Source organism: Lineus longissimus, chromosome 2 (assembly GCF_910592395.1).
Source record: "Lineus longissimus chromosome 2, tnLinLong1.2, whole genome shotgun sequence".
NCBI classification, from domain to species: Eukaryota; Metazoa; Nemertea; class Pilidiophora; order Heteronemertea; family Lineidae; genus Lineus; species Lineus longissimus.
Genome location: NC_088309.1, coordinates 2,285,844 through 2,302,139, shown reverse-complemented (window position 1 = coordinate 2,302,139; position 16,296 = coordinate 2,285,844). Strand labels below are relative to the sequence as shown.

The following is a 16,296-nucleotide window of genomic DNA, read 5'->3' as shown; positions in this document are numbered from 1 at the left end:
AGCATATGTTCTCGCCAGTTCCTTTCAAGCCCGGCAAGGCAATATCCAATACACCCCATCGTGCTTAGATTATTTCAGCTTTGCTTTGCTATGTGCCGAAACCATGCAGAATCATCCAATTTATATTATGCCGCTGTTCCATGCGTATCTTTTTTTCGTACTAATGATTCGTTGGCGATGCGGAAGCGAAATAATATTATTTCGAAGTTCATTCGAGACTACCGAGATTCTCGAACGAGCTTCGAATGAAAATATTTTTTGTTTGATTTCGATTCATCTACAGGTAACAAAACTTGGATCCTGATTATTGCCTCAGCAAAAGCATCGGACTTCAATTCCCAAAAGCCTCATTCATTAAATCACTTCGTCTGCCAGCTCCACGTGGAAATCATACAGGATTAGTTGATTCTATAAGAACCTGAAGAAACTTCCTGTCGAGTAAAGTAGCTTCAAGCGTAAATTAGTTCAACAAAGATTTGATCCACTTGGCCTGGAGAAAACGAGTAATGTGGTAGGGGAAATGTAACAAAAAGTATAATCTAAAGCGTTTGTTCGAAGCACCTCACTGGCAAATGCTCACCAGGCTGATTTGATTTTAGTACTGTGATGGTGGTCCTTGACCTGGGTAGGAAACAAGAATGTTGCAACCAGCTTTCCCCAATAGTGAACCTTCAAGAAATTGAATCGCAACCCATCGCCCATTCCATTACAGTAAGCCAGTTATACCTGTCCAAGATAAAAGATCATAAAACTCTGAACATACCAAGCGAAATGAGCTTATCGAGCGCAGAGCAGCAATGGGAGTCATCTCTTTATCGGTTCAAATAATTAGATTTAAGAATGACGGAGTGCATTCCCTCGATACTTCGCAAACACATTATAGCTTTTCCAGTCACGTTCTGTACTTAACAACAACGAATCAAAACTTTTGTGAATTTTTCTTCATCATTTTTTCAACCTGTACATTCAGCACTTGCAGACCCCGGCTACGTTAGGGGTAGACATGTTCAGGATGTGGCTCTTGGTGTTTACTGTCTAATAAGCCATTTTTCACTTGCTTCAAGATGATGGTAGTCAACTTGATGATATCTTTGTCTGACATTCTGAATTGAGTTGGAAGAGTGTTACATGTACGTGTATGTATAATGGACCAAAACACGACAAACTTTGATATCGATTTGCTGAATGCAACCATCACGAGTGTGAAAGGCCACGAGCTTTTCATCGTCTTTACTTGGTCGACATTCCCAAGCACCACCTCAAAGTAAAGTAATGTTGAAGCAAGAAAAGTGGCTCACCTTTCAAAATATATGAATTCCGCCCCTCGACTCGTTGAGTCTCTCGTACTATTCTTTAATGTATTTCCAGCAATGCTATGAAAGATGAAAATTCCAGCAATATGAACTTTATGCAGTTGAGATCAGTTATTGTGTAAAGACCAATGTTGCTTCCATCAAACAAAATGCTGATCCGTTATCAACTCCCTTCAATCAGTTTGTGAGTAAAGGAATCACCGATCAATTTGAAATCACACCTGCTGATGGCAGTAACCACACATTCTTATCTGTTTAGTTGAATCCTGATTACAACTGTGTTGGTTCATTAGTAGTTCCTAGCGAAAGATACATCAACAAGACCGCTCCCCAAAAGAAACATTTCCGGTTTTATCTGGCTGATCGTAGAACGTGTTGCTTCCAATCACGCCGCACAGCCTGCTCTGATTCAGACGAAGTTATAGTGACGGGGTCTTTGATAAACTGTAGCTAGTGACGGATCTGTGACGGGGTCTTCGATAAACATGTTGATTATGTATGCGGCTCTCTCTGTTTTGGATGCTATCGGCCAAACAGTACCACGCCATCTCCTGTTTACCAATCTTGAATTCACCTAGTGTGATTGGTCTGGTTCTAAGGCAAAGTGACAGCCCGGGCTATCAACGTAGTAATTTATTGGTCAAATATTAGACGTTGGGTGAATAGTTACAGCTTCGTCGACCATCATTTATCTGACAGCGTTTTTATAGTTTCTTTATACCAGTTTTTGAATGAATTTACTCAACGTTGGAGAGAAAAAAACATAAAGGATTATGATAACAATAATTACGACAGTGGTTATGAAAGCACGCTTGACCACCTCGTACTTCGTCCAAATGTCTCTTTTTCTGTCATCGAAGGTAAACAGAATTTCTCACAAGATAAATGACAGCGAATGCAAGTGATAAACTGTTGGATTCGGGTGATTTTATGCAAAGAAATAATAAAGAAAGGCATTGACTCCAATGCTGTCCTACAGATGGCAATTCAAATGTTAGTACCGTTCAACTTCGTCCAAATGTCGATTTTTCGATTGTGGAGTGTTTTAAGGCGAAAGAACCGAAGAAGGAAGGCTGAAATTCCAATGCTGTCCTACAGATGGCAATTCAAATGTCAATACCGTACCACCTAAGGCCCTATGTTCATAGCATCAGCAGGTCTGTATCAATGAAAACAGTAAACTAAACAAGAGAAATGTGAAAACTCATACATGTACTTTAATACAAAGGCATTATGCACATGATAATAGAATGAAATATTGATATTGAGACCGCACGTCTGCTGCTACTTAATTGCCTCCGCCATCTTGCAGATCACGGGGACCTATCGACCTGGTGTAGTGTATGTGAGCAATGCATCCAGGGCGTTCCCACACATGCATATGACATCAGAGAGCTATTCACCTGTGATGTATGTGTCATTTATGGTTGTGGTAGTGGAATTTAACAAGTGAAATTAACATTCAGATATTTAACTTGGATTACTTAACACTTGTTTCTATAAATCGCTACACAAAAGGTAGGTCGTCACCAAAATTTGTCCTTATGCTAAAACACCATCAATCGGCGGCGTGTTTTATCATTCAAAAACATCTGATAGTAAGGAAGGAAGCTCCAATGCAAGAGGGTGGTGGTACTCCACGCATGCACTCAGTACGCCAATGATGTAAATAAAACTTCCCTGCGAGTTTCTACATTCAATATAATCATGAGTTGGAATTGAAAAGCCAGGAATTCTCTGGTTGCATGTAGTTTCTTTTTCGAAAATGGCCCCTGGACAGCCATTTTAAAAACCAACAATACGCATCGTGATGTTTGAACATAGGTCTCTGAAGAACTTGGCTTCTTCACCCAACCTGAAAGCATTATACTGCTCTTTATTTTCTGTGCACTAGAGTTTATAGAGTATCTTGAGTCATGTGAATCAGAGATTTTACTATTGCTTGTGTCATCATCTGTCATTGCTGTCAAGAAGAATCAGCGACATGTTGGCCTTCAATATCATTACCCGCACTGCTGAACTGTCACAATCAGTCGAATAGAAGACTGCGTCCTCGTCTGAAACCGACGACAGCATTGAGATCAATACGCATGCTGTGCTCTTGGGGCATTAATAACTCTCACAATTGGTCATTAGCGGGCACTTGTCAAAAAAATCAAACCATCGATTGGTTTCATTATACACATTGTATACCGATACAGCAGCTTGTAGTTCGCTCGTTAGATATACATGTGTAGTAAAAAGTATGATGAATTAAAGAAATTGTTTTATCACGGACATTTATATGATCAAGAAAATGTTTCTTGTCAGAACCTTTTCTCCGAAGAAATAGCAGCGGGGGAATATATTTTCGCCTAGGTGATTTATGAAAATTCTGCAAATGCAACGAGTTACAGACGAGATGACCTGATGAGAGACAGTCCATCATCAAATGCTTTTCCTCATTTCCTCCTCATTTTCTCTGGCCATAAATGTTTTCCACCAGTCGGGCCCTATGCAGTCCATGCCTGTGCAGGACTCATCATCATACCTTGTTTGACCAGCAATGCATCCTAATCGTCACCATGCACACATTGGCCGTAAATCACTGAATCTGTTTCAATAACCGTTTCCATCGAACCAGTCGATGACACACTCCTCCGCGCCATGGCGTCCGTTGCCAGGGACTACAAATAGCGCACGAAGCATTTCAATAAGTTTATTGTCTTTTGTTATCAAAATGAGTAGACATTGGAAATAAGTGATCTAGTTTACATGTAACTGTTCCGCCCCGATATAAGAATACATGTAGTATACATGTCAAGTTTCTTATGTCTTACCATTGCCATTTCATTTTCAATGTGTTCAAACAAATTACATCCACTACTTGCGATTATTCATTTTAATTGCAATCAATTAATCCTCTCCCAAATGGCGAGATGTGTTATCATCAGTTGGTTTAACCAGCAGATGGGACGCAGGCATGCGGGATTCAGGCACTTCTTTATATTCGATAAAGCTCCTTCCTTTCTTCTTGGTATGATGGTCACCATTACCATTGCCCCATGATCTACAAGAGTCTGGTGATCAACCAGTTCCGTAATGTATTTCGTAATAAATTACGAAATCTTCGTAATTCAATCACCAACTTAATGTAAATTTGGATTGCATGGTGATTTTAACTCCGCTTTAATAAAAACTCATATTTATATGGTGTACCCACATGTCTACAAAGAGACAATGTCAGCCAGCAGTTTTCGACCACCAAACACAGAATGACGTCACTCATGACTGAGCATCACGTGTATGACGTGCAACTGGGGCCAACAAGAGCTCCACAGTACCATCTAAGCTAGTAAAAGTACCAGTATCTCACTCATACTGCATGGATAGAAGCAGGCCATGTGTAGGCGTGCTTTACAAACGAGTTATTTTTCATCAATTGTATCGATTTATTGACAGTTTTTAATAGCTACAATGCCATATTGGAAAAGCTCTATTTGCACATCGGATTTCTGATTTCAATGTGAAAGTGGTGAGGATCCTTTCATAATGTTCATCTCGATCCCGTGTGTATGTTATTCATTTGCCTAGGGATGCCATGCCAGGAAGTTTTTTAGTCAGATGATTCTAATTATCCATAGTTTTGCAGTCAAATGCCGTTACTGTATTTCATAAGACTAAATCAGAGGTTACTACATGTGATACCAAAAGCCTACCTTGACAAACTCTAGATGGCAATGTAGCATTTGTGGGATTAGTACTTGATCCATATGGTGAATATCGGTGATTCATTTCACTACAGTTTCGGGCCATGACGACTTCCACGAATTGCGTTAAAGGAACATGTGTTCCTCCTGCTTCACAATGAACAATAAAAATAAGGCCGTGGTTGTTGATTAATGTTTTAGATATTCCCATCTGTCTCTAGATGCCGGTTATTAATATGATATTGGGTGGGATTATATACTCATCTCGTCTGGCAATATGACAACAACATATATATATATATATATCAATAATGATCTCCATTGATTTTGCAATCAAGAGCTTCAAAAAGGAGACCAATAAAGGTCAATTCCCATCTGTTGATAGTCAAGAGTTCTGAAGAGAGAGCAATGACATGTTTTCTGTTTTACAGGGGTTGATGACAAAACATTATGACAAAACCATCAGAATCGGTACAACTGTCATACAAAGACGACAGATGTCTGCTAAGTTTATTGCAATTCTGACCCTTCTCTTCTTCTCTCTCACAGATGCTGATGACCTAGCACGATGACCATGTCACAGTCGTCAGAGAACAACTTGCCGACGACACAGAGTGCTACGGACTCGTCGACGCGTTCGTCCTCCTTCAACCTGGGACAGTCCACCACCATACACTTCGAGGCAGAACAGAACAATAATGACAAAAAAACCCATGACGCACGCGCACTCTGCCCTGGATACCATTCAATGTGGGCGATGCGTTGCGGTGCTTGCCAGCTGGCCTGTGGATTTATCCTGACTGTATTAGGCGTCACAGCGTACTGTCTATATTTTGATGACTTCTGGAAGAAACACAGTCCGAATAATTATTACGATGTACCAATAGATCAACGGATGCATCGTTCACAAATTGGGATCTGGGGCGGGGTTTTCACCATGACTACTGGAATTGTGGGTATTTTGTCGGCCATTTTGAAAAGGCGATATGTTATTGTGCTGTGTTTGGTTATGTCAGTGATATCTGCTCTGGCAGGAGCCGCCACGATAGCTATAGCTATACTTTCTATAAACACAGACAGAAACGTGTTAGTCGATGGCTATCTTGCCAGCAACCAGACAAACAATGTTGCTTACGCGTTAGTTTGGATGGAAATCTTAAAAAGCCGTTTCGCTGTCAACGCGAGTTTGATCGTTGTGGCATTAGTGGAAATAGTGCCAGCGCTTTTGCAAATTATCTTCTGCGGTCGGGCACGGCGAAAGTCTGCAGATCTAACTGGCGGGATGAGGATGAACCAAGACATCCCTAAAGGACTGACAACAGAGGGGGATTCTTACTTCTGGATCCCACTGCCTGCCCACCCTAAACAAAGTCTTCAAGTGACATTTGGCCCAACCATCAACAGTGGTGACGGTTCATACTACCTGACCGTATCGCATCCTGAGGGACTGAACACCATGAGATGATACTGACCGAAGGACACTGCTGCAACTATAGCCTGTGATTAACTTTTGACAAAATTGTTCGGTTGAGATAATATCTCAACATCACCACTTCCTCAATAGGGCTTGTGAGAATCACCTGATGTATAAGCATTCCGTGATCGATCCATGTCTGCGAGGAATCTCGGAGATATAGTGCTTGGGTTCCCCTACTTCTGATTCCATGGTTTCACCTGTAATCATTCTTAGAGAGCCGGTTGCTTGGTTGCCGGTCTCAATCGCAGTCTTGGAGATGCAGGGTTCGAAGCTTCTGATTAGCTTATTGTCAATAGCAATCTCGTCTGCACACAGCGCAATCCTTATATCCAACTGCACGGTATAGGATACATGGACTTTCATAAAAGTGGTCTAGGTAGATTGCCCTTAAAAGGAGAAAGTAATGTATTTTGAGGATGGTATCCTGGACCAGCAGACGCCAAACTCAGTATTCGACCATAAATCAAATACGGCAACTCTCATATTCGTCACATACGGTATGTTTGGAGAGTCGAACTGCATTGGGGTGCAGACTGCAGCTGACATGGAATACATTCTTAACTTATGGGAGACGGCAGGTTAGCAGTTAAATGGGAGAAAGGAGATACTTCATCTTGCAAACCAGAACTTGCTTACAGGTGGTTAAGTAAACACCTTGGAGAGGTCCATTGATTTTCAAAGCATTATCACCTGCATTCTGTGGTCAGTGAGAGATTCTACCATCAAATCCTCGCTACAAATACAATTTATGGCTGACAGGACTTGGCAGGTGTTTCAAAGTAAATTTTTCCCCTTCCTTCGTAATGAACATTCTTGCGAAGTCTGTGCTGCCGAGGAGTTCTCGCCATCTACAAGTTAGGGAAGTCTTGGTTAAGATAAACGCCGACGTGTTTTCTACCCTTTCTTCCTGGAACATCCCTGTATTTCCATAGAGATTCCTTCAAATAAAAGAAGTGCAAGTTCCTCTGGTGTGCTTTAGACTGAATAGCCTGAAAGCGCTTCACACGTATTCCCAAGCCTAATCGAGAAACGTTTCTCATGTTGAAACCAAGGAGCGGACAGGGAGCTCACTCGTACAGTTGAGAGGTAACTGCCGCGCTTTTTATCCATGACCTTCCACGGGATATCGTTATGTTGTCGTGTGTACAGTGATTACTTGACATGATGTCTTCCCCTCAGAGGACACCTTTAAACTAACTGTCAGTCATGTGATTTGTGATAACTTGTGGTGGAACTTGTATGACGGAAGTACTCTCTTCATGAGGGGACATAGACACCTTTAGACTGTTGTATTCATCATGTATGGTGCCATGTCTTTTGTAATTTCCTCCCACATAAAGGATAAAATTGATATCAGTATTGTGGGTCATGATCATTTGTAATTTTATGTAAGTGACAACAGCCTTTCTTAACTAATGATTTGCAAAACCCAGAGAGCTAGCTTATGTATATATTGATGTTTTCATTCGAACCCTAGGACAACATTATCCTTGGTTTTGCAAGTACATTGTATATGTTCTTGTATATATAGTGTTAAATAACCTTTCTGAAGAAATAAACAAACGTTTAAAAAGATAAGTATAGAGGTTTCTTTACGCTTAACTGTGCCTCGTACAATTAAATATACATGTACTACCAAGTGTGTCTCCACCTTGGATTGACGTGATAAACCATCAGACGGAAGGATGAGTTTATTTAAGTGGTATGATGAGCAAAAAGAAGGGAACGTGAATGGAGAAGCGCGATGGCTTAAGGCTTGCCAGGTGAGGACCGAGAATCAAACATGTGTCAATGGTTCCAGACACGGAGGTCAGCTGTAAGTGTAAGAAAGATAGCAATGGAAGACTTGGTATGACATTATACTTTATTATGTACGCGATATTATAACCAATTACATTTGCAAACCCCAAATGATGGATTAGTTTCTATCATGAATGATCGATTAGTTTCTTCTTGAAGCTTATTATCTGTCTAAAGTATATAAATTTAAACAAGTTTGACCGCCATTCGCATTTCTGTCGGAGAATTATATGTACATGTACATTTAACGACAATACAGTGTAATTAATGACAGTTAAGATTTTACGACAAGTTTTGAAGCAGTTTGAAAATAAGACTCTGAGCCTTATGGTACGATTAGTATACATGCTTCCCGAAATTGGTGGCTTGCATTGGAACTAACTTTTTCCCCCTTGTCCGTCATTAAAGGCATTCAAGTGTGTTGGTCAACCATGACTATCTCCTTTGTCCCTCCACCATAAGGCCTAGTTTCCCCTTATGACATCACTATTTCGGACACTCAGCGCCCCATTTCTGGAAAGGTGTATAGGCTTGTGCCCGTGCCAGACAGCTGGTTTGTTTAGGAGTGTAGCCTCCGTCTGACAACTTAAATTTGTCACATCTGCTCCAAAATACATTTAACGTTAACAACACATTGAACCCTATTTTAACCATGGCCTGTCACGTAGTTAGTGATTAAAGGTAAAGAGCTGATTCAGTTTTATGAAAGTTAGTTTCATACTCCAACTGAAATCTCCCTCTGTCAAAGTTAGCACAAATAAACAAATACTTTGAAATCGTATCTTGGAGCAAGTCATAAGCCTGAGCTGTGACCTGCGATAACGTATTTCTGTAGAAATAACTGTACAGTGTTGTGAAATCAACATGCCACCGGATTTATGTGAGCTACATCATCGGTATGTGATGATCGCGTCATCAGTTTGAGAGGATCGAGTCATCATTGTAGGATGAGCACGTCATCAAGTTGAGACTACGGTTTGCCACAGCCCTGCTGATATTTCTTCTAACTCCGAGTCGAGTTTCTCGTCCTCGCCGACGATCTCGATGGTGTAAAATATCTTCTTCCCTCTGGTCCAGCTAAAACTGTTGTCGAACACTACCACATCTAGAAAAGGACACGATTGTTTTAGATTTACGACCTACTGTATACATATCTGTAAAAATAATGATACACTTTAGAAGATGGATTTATCAACCGAATAGTCTGGATGAAAAGTTTAGCTTATTATCTTTTTGCTCTGACCAATACAGTCCGACCTGTAGTTTGCGCCACAGAGATCGAGCCCAAGACGTTGCGGATAAAGAATAAACAAATCATCCATGGACGAGGATTGATCTCACATAGTTTTAACTTACAAGTTCCTTGTTTCTGACACACCACGTTGCCATCATGCGGAATCATGTGGCTATTAACCCTCTCCACTGGAAGAACCTCCTTCAGGTTGTCGCCATCTTTATAGAACACACCAAAACCGATATCGTAACCCTCTGTCTTGAATTCCCACCTGCAATGGTCGAATAACAGCATATCCACCAGGGCGAATAACTTAGATTGCTGCATCGAAACATTCAACAGGACGTGATGCTACAGTTTTTAGTTTAACAACTCTATGTCTCAGCGGTTTCTCATGCCTTCATTACAATTTTTTTCTTCAAAAGTCGAACCTCCGGTTCATTCGTCGAAGTGTATTTACTTCCATACAGGCTCTGCTTACAGACACCCTTTACAAATAAAAAGCTGCTTTTCAAACAGAGTTACTTATCGAAACACATTTCCATACCTGAGATAGCTTCCTGGTTTCTCGACGTTGAAATCTAAAGTGAACTTATCTCCCCTGACCACACTAGCACTTTCCATGTCGTTCCTGTCTGTGAGGTCCCGCAGGTAAAAGGACTCGGGTACCTTACCTCCTTGACAGACCTGGAGGAAAGGAAGAGAAAAATGTCCATCATTAAGTAGCATTGAAAAAGTTACAATAAATAAATAAAACTTATGATCTCACCCTTCAAATACGAAGTTAGTCGTGTACATTTTGTGACTGATACCTTGTTACATTCAATACTTACTAGAGCTGAACACTTAGGGTCACCGTTCACATCCACTTTCGTCCCTCCATAGTGAGCAGGGAGCTCAGATGCATCAATATACTTCAATAACGTTTCTCGGTAGTTCCCTGACGAGAAAGAAAAGATTTTAAACAATATTTGGTCTACTTTTGATAAGGCATGAGAACACTAGTTGAGAAATAGTTGAGAGTCCGCTGTAAAATGTGATTTAAATGTGTTCTTCTACTCACCCCCTATCACGTGGATCTTCTGCTTCATCTCCTCTGTGATTAACGGTCGCACCAGTCGATACAAGATAGGAAAGATGGCCGGAGCTGGAAATAGGGAGTAATGATGAAAAATATACTCGAAAAATACGCTAAGCTTTATAGATGGTGAGAATTGTGAAATGTTTTGCTTTTACAAAGTTGAAATGTGTTGAACGAGAAGCACACTAAGTCCTTGGGCCTGGTAAGCACATTATGCTACATCACGATGTATAAGACGATTTGTAGGATATCATTGATATGAATAAATCGTTTCGAGAGAAATGTGGATATGATCAATTACAAACTTCAATTATCAACGGCCATTTGTTCAAGCATTGACTTACCACTGACTTAGCCGCTGGTTCAAACAATGACTTACCATTTATGACTAACAATCGTTTCATCATTTCAGGATAATTGTCTTCAAGGATGCTCACCAGATGGAGATACAGAACAATCCCTGGAACCACAACAACATTTTGTCGGTCTCTGAACAGCACAGACATTTTTTCATAAGTTCAAAATTCTGAAAAAATTTCAAAGCCAAAAAAGGGCTGATGACGTTTTTTCATTTTGAGCAGAAAAAAAAGTGAAAAAAATATTTGGTACCGGAGTGGTCGTGTTACCGGGGGCCTTGTTAAGGTAATTAGAGAGGAAACCATTCGGGACGGGCGATTCTTGGTCGTCATAGCGGGGTGGTAGCGTAACCGGGGTGGTCGCCGACCGGGGTTCCACTGTATAGGCGAAAACAATAAGAATCAATAATGCCAGTTACCTGGTCTCCATATATGTGTTTTCGCGGCCACCCCTTCCATATCAAAGACAACTGTCATCCCATTCACCTTCTTCCCAAGCTGAAATGGACGGACAACAAAGATTTACTATTTCGGCGCAGTCTAGATTGATATCGAAGTCAAGCAAGGAGGAGTAGACTCAGTCATGGTACGCGCCAATTTGACCTCCATTGTAGTTTTCTAAATGAAGGATCGAAGTTATACAGGTCGCCGGTTTATAGCCGATATGAAAATGTGCATGCCCGGTTGCATAACAAATAAATTTATCAATTGACTCTTCTCCTTGGGTGTATAGCCTGGTACGCCTTTCAAAGTGAAAGAGAAACCGCCGGGGACTATCATAACGCCAAATAAAACAAAAATGTATATATTCGTAAAGATATTGTACATCACCTTTTTGCTCTGATCCTTACAGTCCTTCTCTATGGTCTCACACATATGGACCCTCGACCTCTCCAAATCCGCCTTTTTGGCGGAGTACATGATGCCCCTCATGTCCAAGTTGCCATATGGCTCTATCTTTAGCGGGGCTCCGTCCTTGTCGTGACCGCAAAGGCCCCCGGGCAGGTACAACTTGAGAACCTACAGCAAGAGTATAATGCAAGCGAACAGTGAGGAATACAAGTCATCAAGTTTATAGCGAAAGGAAAACTGCGAAAGGTTCTATGAATAACCCTTTAGGGTTTTTCATTTTGCTGTGTATAGTTCCTTACCTCTGGTAAGACAAAACTGTCTAATATTTTGTCAGTTCCCATCTTCTCCTTGAATGTCATACTCTGAAGTGAAAAATAGCTACATGTAGAGACAATAGACCGTGCTTTGGGGGCTCGGCCAGAATTCTAGGGCAAAATAGCGAAATGTTCCCATTTAGAATGATTAATTGCATGCTTTCTTACCGCTCTGTACATTTCCGTTGTCTTCTTGACGTCATAGTTCCTAGCTTTCAGCCACCGCCGGAGGTAGAAATCATCGTGATCGTTTTTGATGATATCTTGGATGTTTTCTTTGAACTGAAAGATAAATAAAAGGGTTAACCAACAAATGGATATACCTGTGGAAGTGAAAACTTGTGAGTATTCACTAGTGAGTATTCACTTGTGAGTATTCACTTGTGAGTATTCACTTGTGAGTATTCACTTGTGAGTATTCACTTGTAAGTATTCACTTGTGAGTATTCACTAGTTTTCAGTGACCAATATGAACTAGTTCATATTGGTCACTAAATAACGAACTTGGTAATTATCAATTACAAACTTCAAGACGGAGAACTTAATCATGTCTCTTATAAAGAGGCCTAAATGTCGCGGGGTCGGTAGCGAGCAAAACCATCTGATCTGTTGACCAATCTTTGAAGTAATCAAAGGTTCACTCTGGATGATTTATTCGCCACATCGGATGACAAGATCGAGTAAAAAGCGATTGCTTAACCAAGGCTGGACCTACCTGTTTGAGAGCATATTCCTCTTTCACTTCCTTCGGCCCACGGGCAATGCTCTCTTCAACAGTCTCTAGTTTGTACTGGAAGTAAGGAAAGAGGGAATTGAATAACTCTTAACGTCTTATCAACATCTTAACAGGTCATTTTAGCAAATAATCTTTGAGGATGTGGTATTGCTTTCATTGTAACAGTGGCATGGGACAATAAGAATACAAAAACGGATCACCTCCTCCACAGAACTAGCAGCATCCATTGTTCTCTGGTACTGGTCATGCCTTCCCAACGACTACTGAGCGTGGAACTCTCCGAGGCCACACCTTCAACCACCCGAGGGGCCGTTCATTTAGTACACGTACATGTACGTACGCACAATTTTACTCCCTCCCCTTGTACGCACGAGTGTGACGGAAGAGCATAGACTCCCGCCTGCGTACGCAAAAAGATCGTCAGTTGGTACTGGTGTAGTAAAAGGCACAGTTGATGTCGCATGAAACTTGTTTGTGTACAAATGAAATATAATTACGTTCGGAATCAATAAACTGTTGTAAATTCTAACATGAACCTGTCATCTTTTACCTAAACATGAACGGCGAATAAAAATCTTCAATTTAAATTATGTTTTCCTTCCCAACACCTGTAGGCACGCGCACGCAAAAGGCATTTCCCCTGGTTGCGTACGTATACTAAATGAATGGCCCCTGAATCATCATTTAGTCATCCCATCTCGGATTACAACCATCGCTTAGAGCTAATCAACGATTTAATATTGCTAAGCTTTCAGGGTGTATCCTAAGTGCATGATTTATATTTCGTGACATTATTGATTACTTGCGAGTGATTTGATTTAATTGATAGATGCGATTTACTCAATACTAATACAGTGGAGCCCCGGTAACACGACCACTCATGAGACAGAGGTTGAATGGTCGCGTTAGTGAAGTTGAAAATCCGGGGACAAAATGCATGATTAGGTTTTCCCGCCAAAATTTGGCAACTGGGCACGGTATATTTGGCATCTGAGGACCGGCCATTATTTCAGAGGATGTCCACCAAATGCCGCCAGTATCCCGAGGGCCAGTATACATCTATTGCGTTGATTGATCATAAAGAACTAATTTCACTGCAAAACCGCGACAATTTCCCGCGTTCCACAGGGTCTGTAACCAGTATTGAATTAACTACCGGTTCATCGAACTTAATCCAACGCCTGTGACAATCGCGACGTGTCTCGCTGTCCTGGCTGTGGTGGGAGCCAAATAGCCTGCAGGTTTTTATCTGTTCTTACCTTGCGTCTGTTCATCTTCTTTTAACGAAAGGACTAGAAGTATGGAGAAAATCTCTTATCGATAACTGAAAATAATGAAATGTTGATATTGATGATCACTTCCTTGGAAAATTTGTGGATTATCATAGGCACGAAGAGCTACGAAAGATGAAGGACGTTTCTGTCGACGGCTTTTTCTGAATATCTTCCGGACTCATTGTACAACTAAGTATAGGAAGCCATCATAATGATTGTCGCCAAATGACATAGCACAGGACCTGATGAGACTATGGACCTCCGTACTCAGTCGTTCGTACGGATCGCGAAACCTGTCTTTAGCTGGTATTCGAGAACGAACTTGGTGCCTAACATTCACAAAAACATCGGTGACTTGTATAACTTAATCACATCCTACATTGTAAACAGGGCTCCCGGCCTAGATCCTACCTATATTTTCCTTTAACAGTTCGCCAGGCGTTTAAAAAGGAACGTTCAAGACTTACACCGTTGAATGCTTCGGAGAAAATCACATCTAAAAGGCATTAACTCTCGGTCAACGTCGTAAGACGACCACACATTTGCTAATATCACAACGTGCTTACGCATTTTATTAAAAGCTTAGAAATATGTCACCTACATTTGAGCTCAACCTGTCACAGAAGTGGCTATGTGATAGCTTACAAAGGGACGTTATATCAAATAGACATAACATCTAATTGAATTCAGGGATAACCTTGGTGGTCTTTCACAATGGTTGACCTGGTTGTGATTATGGAATAACCTTGCAGAAAATGAGTTAGATAGTTTTACATACAACGCAGGGCCGAAATAAATAAAAACCAGATTGCCTCGTTGAAACTCTCTTTTATCATCATGATATACCAAAATAAATGTGGGGCTATTTACAATAGGTTACTCCGGTTCTTTTGAAACTTCCCATGATATGAAGATGACATTATCTCAGTGAATTAAGGTACTCTATGAGTTGTGTCACTGCACCCCCGATATTTTAGCTGGTATTAAGTGTCCGATTGAAACAACAGCAAAACATTGAAAATGGTTAGAATCCGGCGTTTCCGAATCGATAAAAGACACAGACACGGATCCAGGGGTGTGCGGGGTCCTGATACCCCCTCCTCCCCTCCTCCTAAAATCGCATCTCAGAGCATACGATTTCAAACTTTTCTGAAGCCATATCACATCTTAAGACGATAATATTCAACTCACCTTCGCTCACCTTTCCTCCACAACAGGTCCTTCGGTTGCCTCTTTACAGAGTTCCCTTGTTTTGACCCTTATACGACCCTAATTCCCGAGACTGTGTCATGTTATACTCTAGTTAGCATGTCGCCCAGGGAATAAGTATCTCGAAATAAGTAGGCTTGTCCTCGAGCGATGTATACTAAAATTGCGTATCATCAAAACAGTATGAGCCAAAATTGAAACCTTTTTGATATCCCCGGCGATAGTCCGTCTTCGAAAGTTGTATGCGCCTTCGCTTTACTCTAGGGGTATTTTGAAACATTTGTCCCTTTTGTGCCACGTGACGTGAAAAGTTGTCTATTGGGAGAGCAGGGTCATTGACGGGTCAAATCGTTTCACGTGTCAATAAGGGGTATTTCCCACATAAGATTACCCTTCTGGGAGGGGCTGATATAAACATAGACGAAATATTTGCGTTGTGTTTTAAGGGGTTATGACGTCTTGTGGGTTAAAATATTTGGTGCTTCAGTTTTTTTGGCCTTCGGACAAGCAGATTGTGACAGACTTTGCATAAAGATGTTTTAACATCAGACAAGATTCCAAGTCTGATGTTTGAAGACATAAATTGTAAGTCCTATACATGGAAAACATCAGCCAGTACGCACTCACTGCTATCACATCCAAGGTTTCCAATACAAATTCTCATTCATGCGAGTTTGTTTTGAGGAACTTCTTGAAGGTCTGTGATTGTGGAAGTTGACCTCAAGTGATTGAGTTATGTTCAGTGCCCATTGACATCTACTCTTTTGGGGGAGCCAGGACTTCTGCATGCAGAGCAGCCATGAAAGTTACTCTGCCTAATTTTGTCCTTTTGTCTCTCAATAGGTGGTTCCTTTGATGAGAAGGCAGACCTTCATACTGTTAGTCACAGAGCAGAATGAATTTGAAAGTTGTAGGTTGAACCAACAAAGAACTGATGAAAAACAACCCAGTTTAGAAATGA

At 41.0% G+C, this 16,296-nt stretch overlaps 1 protein-coding gene and 1 long non-coding RNA gene across 4 annotated transcripts; one reads left to right on the top strand and one right to left on the bottom strand.

Annotated features, from left to right (window-relative positions):
- Positions 1-2,680: 2,680 nt before the first annotated feature.
- LOC135483504 (uncharacterized) lies at positions 2,681-8,057 on the top strand. The gene is made up of 2 exons (XR_010446336.1): positions 2,681-2,831; positions 5,552-8,057. It is a non-coding gene; the product is annotated as an uncharacterized LOC135483504 (long non-coding RNA).
- Positions 8,058-8,329: 272 nt separating this feature from the next.
- Positions 8,330-15,605, bottom strand: LOC135483503 (retinal-binding protein-like). Of its 3 annotated transcripts, none has more exons than XM_064764464.1 (13): positions 15,318-15,605; positions 14,112-14,176; positions 12,832-12,906; positions 12,285-12,398; positions 12,102-12,164; positions 11,782-11,970; positions 11,370-11,448; positions 10,974-11,054; positions 10,577-10,660; positions 10,347-10,453; positions 10,061-10,200; positions 9,636-9,784; positions 8,330-9,384 (listed from the first exon to the last, which is right to left on the bottom strand). In XM_064764464.1, the coding sequence occupies exons 2-13, from the start codon at positions 14,124-14,126 to the stop codon at positions 9,239-9,241; spliced, it is 1,242 nt and encodes a 413-aa protein (XP_064620534.1). In that variant the 5' UTR covers positions 14,127-14,176; positions 15,318-15,605; the 3' UTR covers positions 8,330-9,238. The 3 variants fall into 3 exon arrangements, with proteins under 3 accessions (XP_064620534.1, XP_064620533.1, XP_064620532.1); XM_064764463.1 differs by lacking the exon at positions 15,318-15,605 and adding an exon at positions 14,594-14,701; XM_064764462.1 differs by lacking the exons at positions 14,112-14,176; positions 15,318-15,605 and adding an exon at positions 13,053-13,096.
- Between the last annotated feature and the right edge of the window lie 691 nt (positions 15,606-16,296).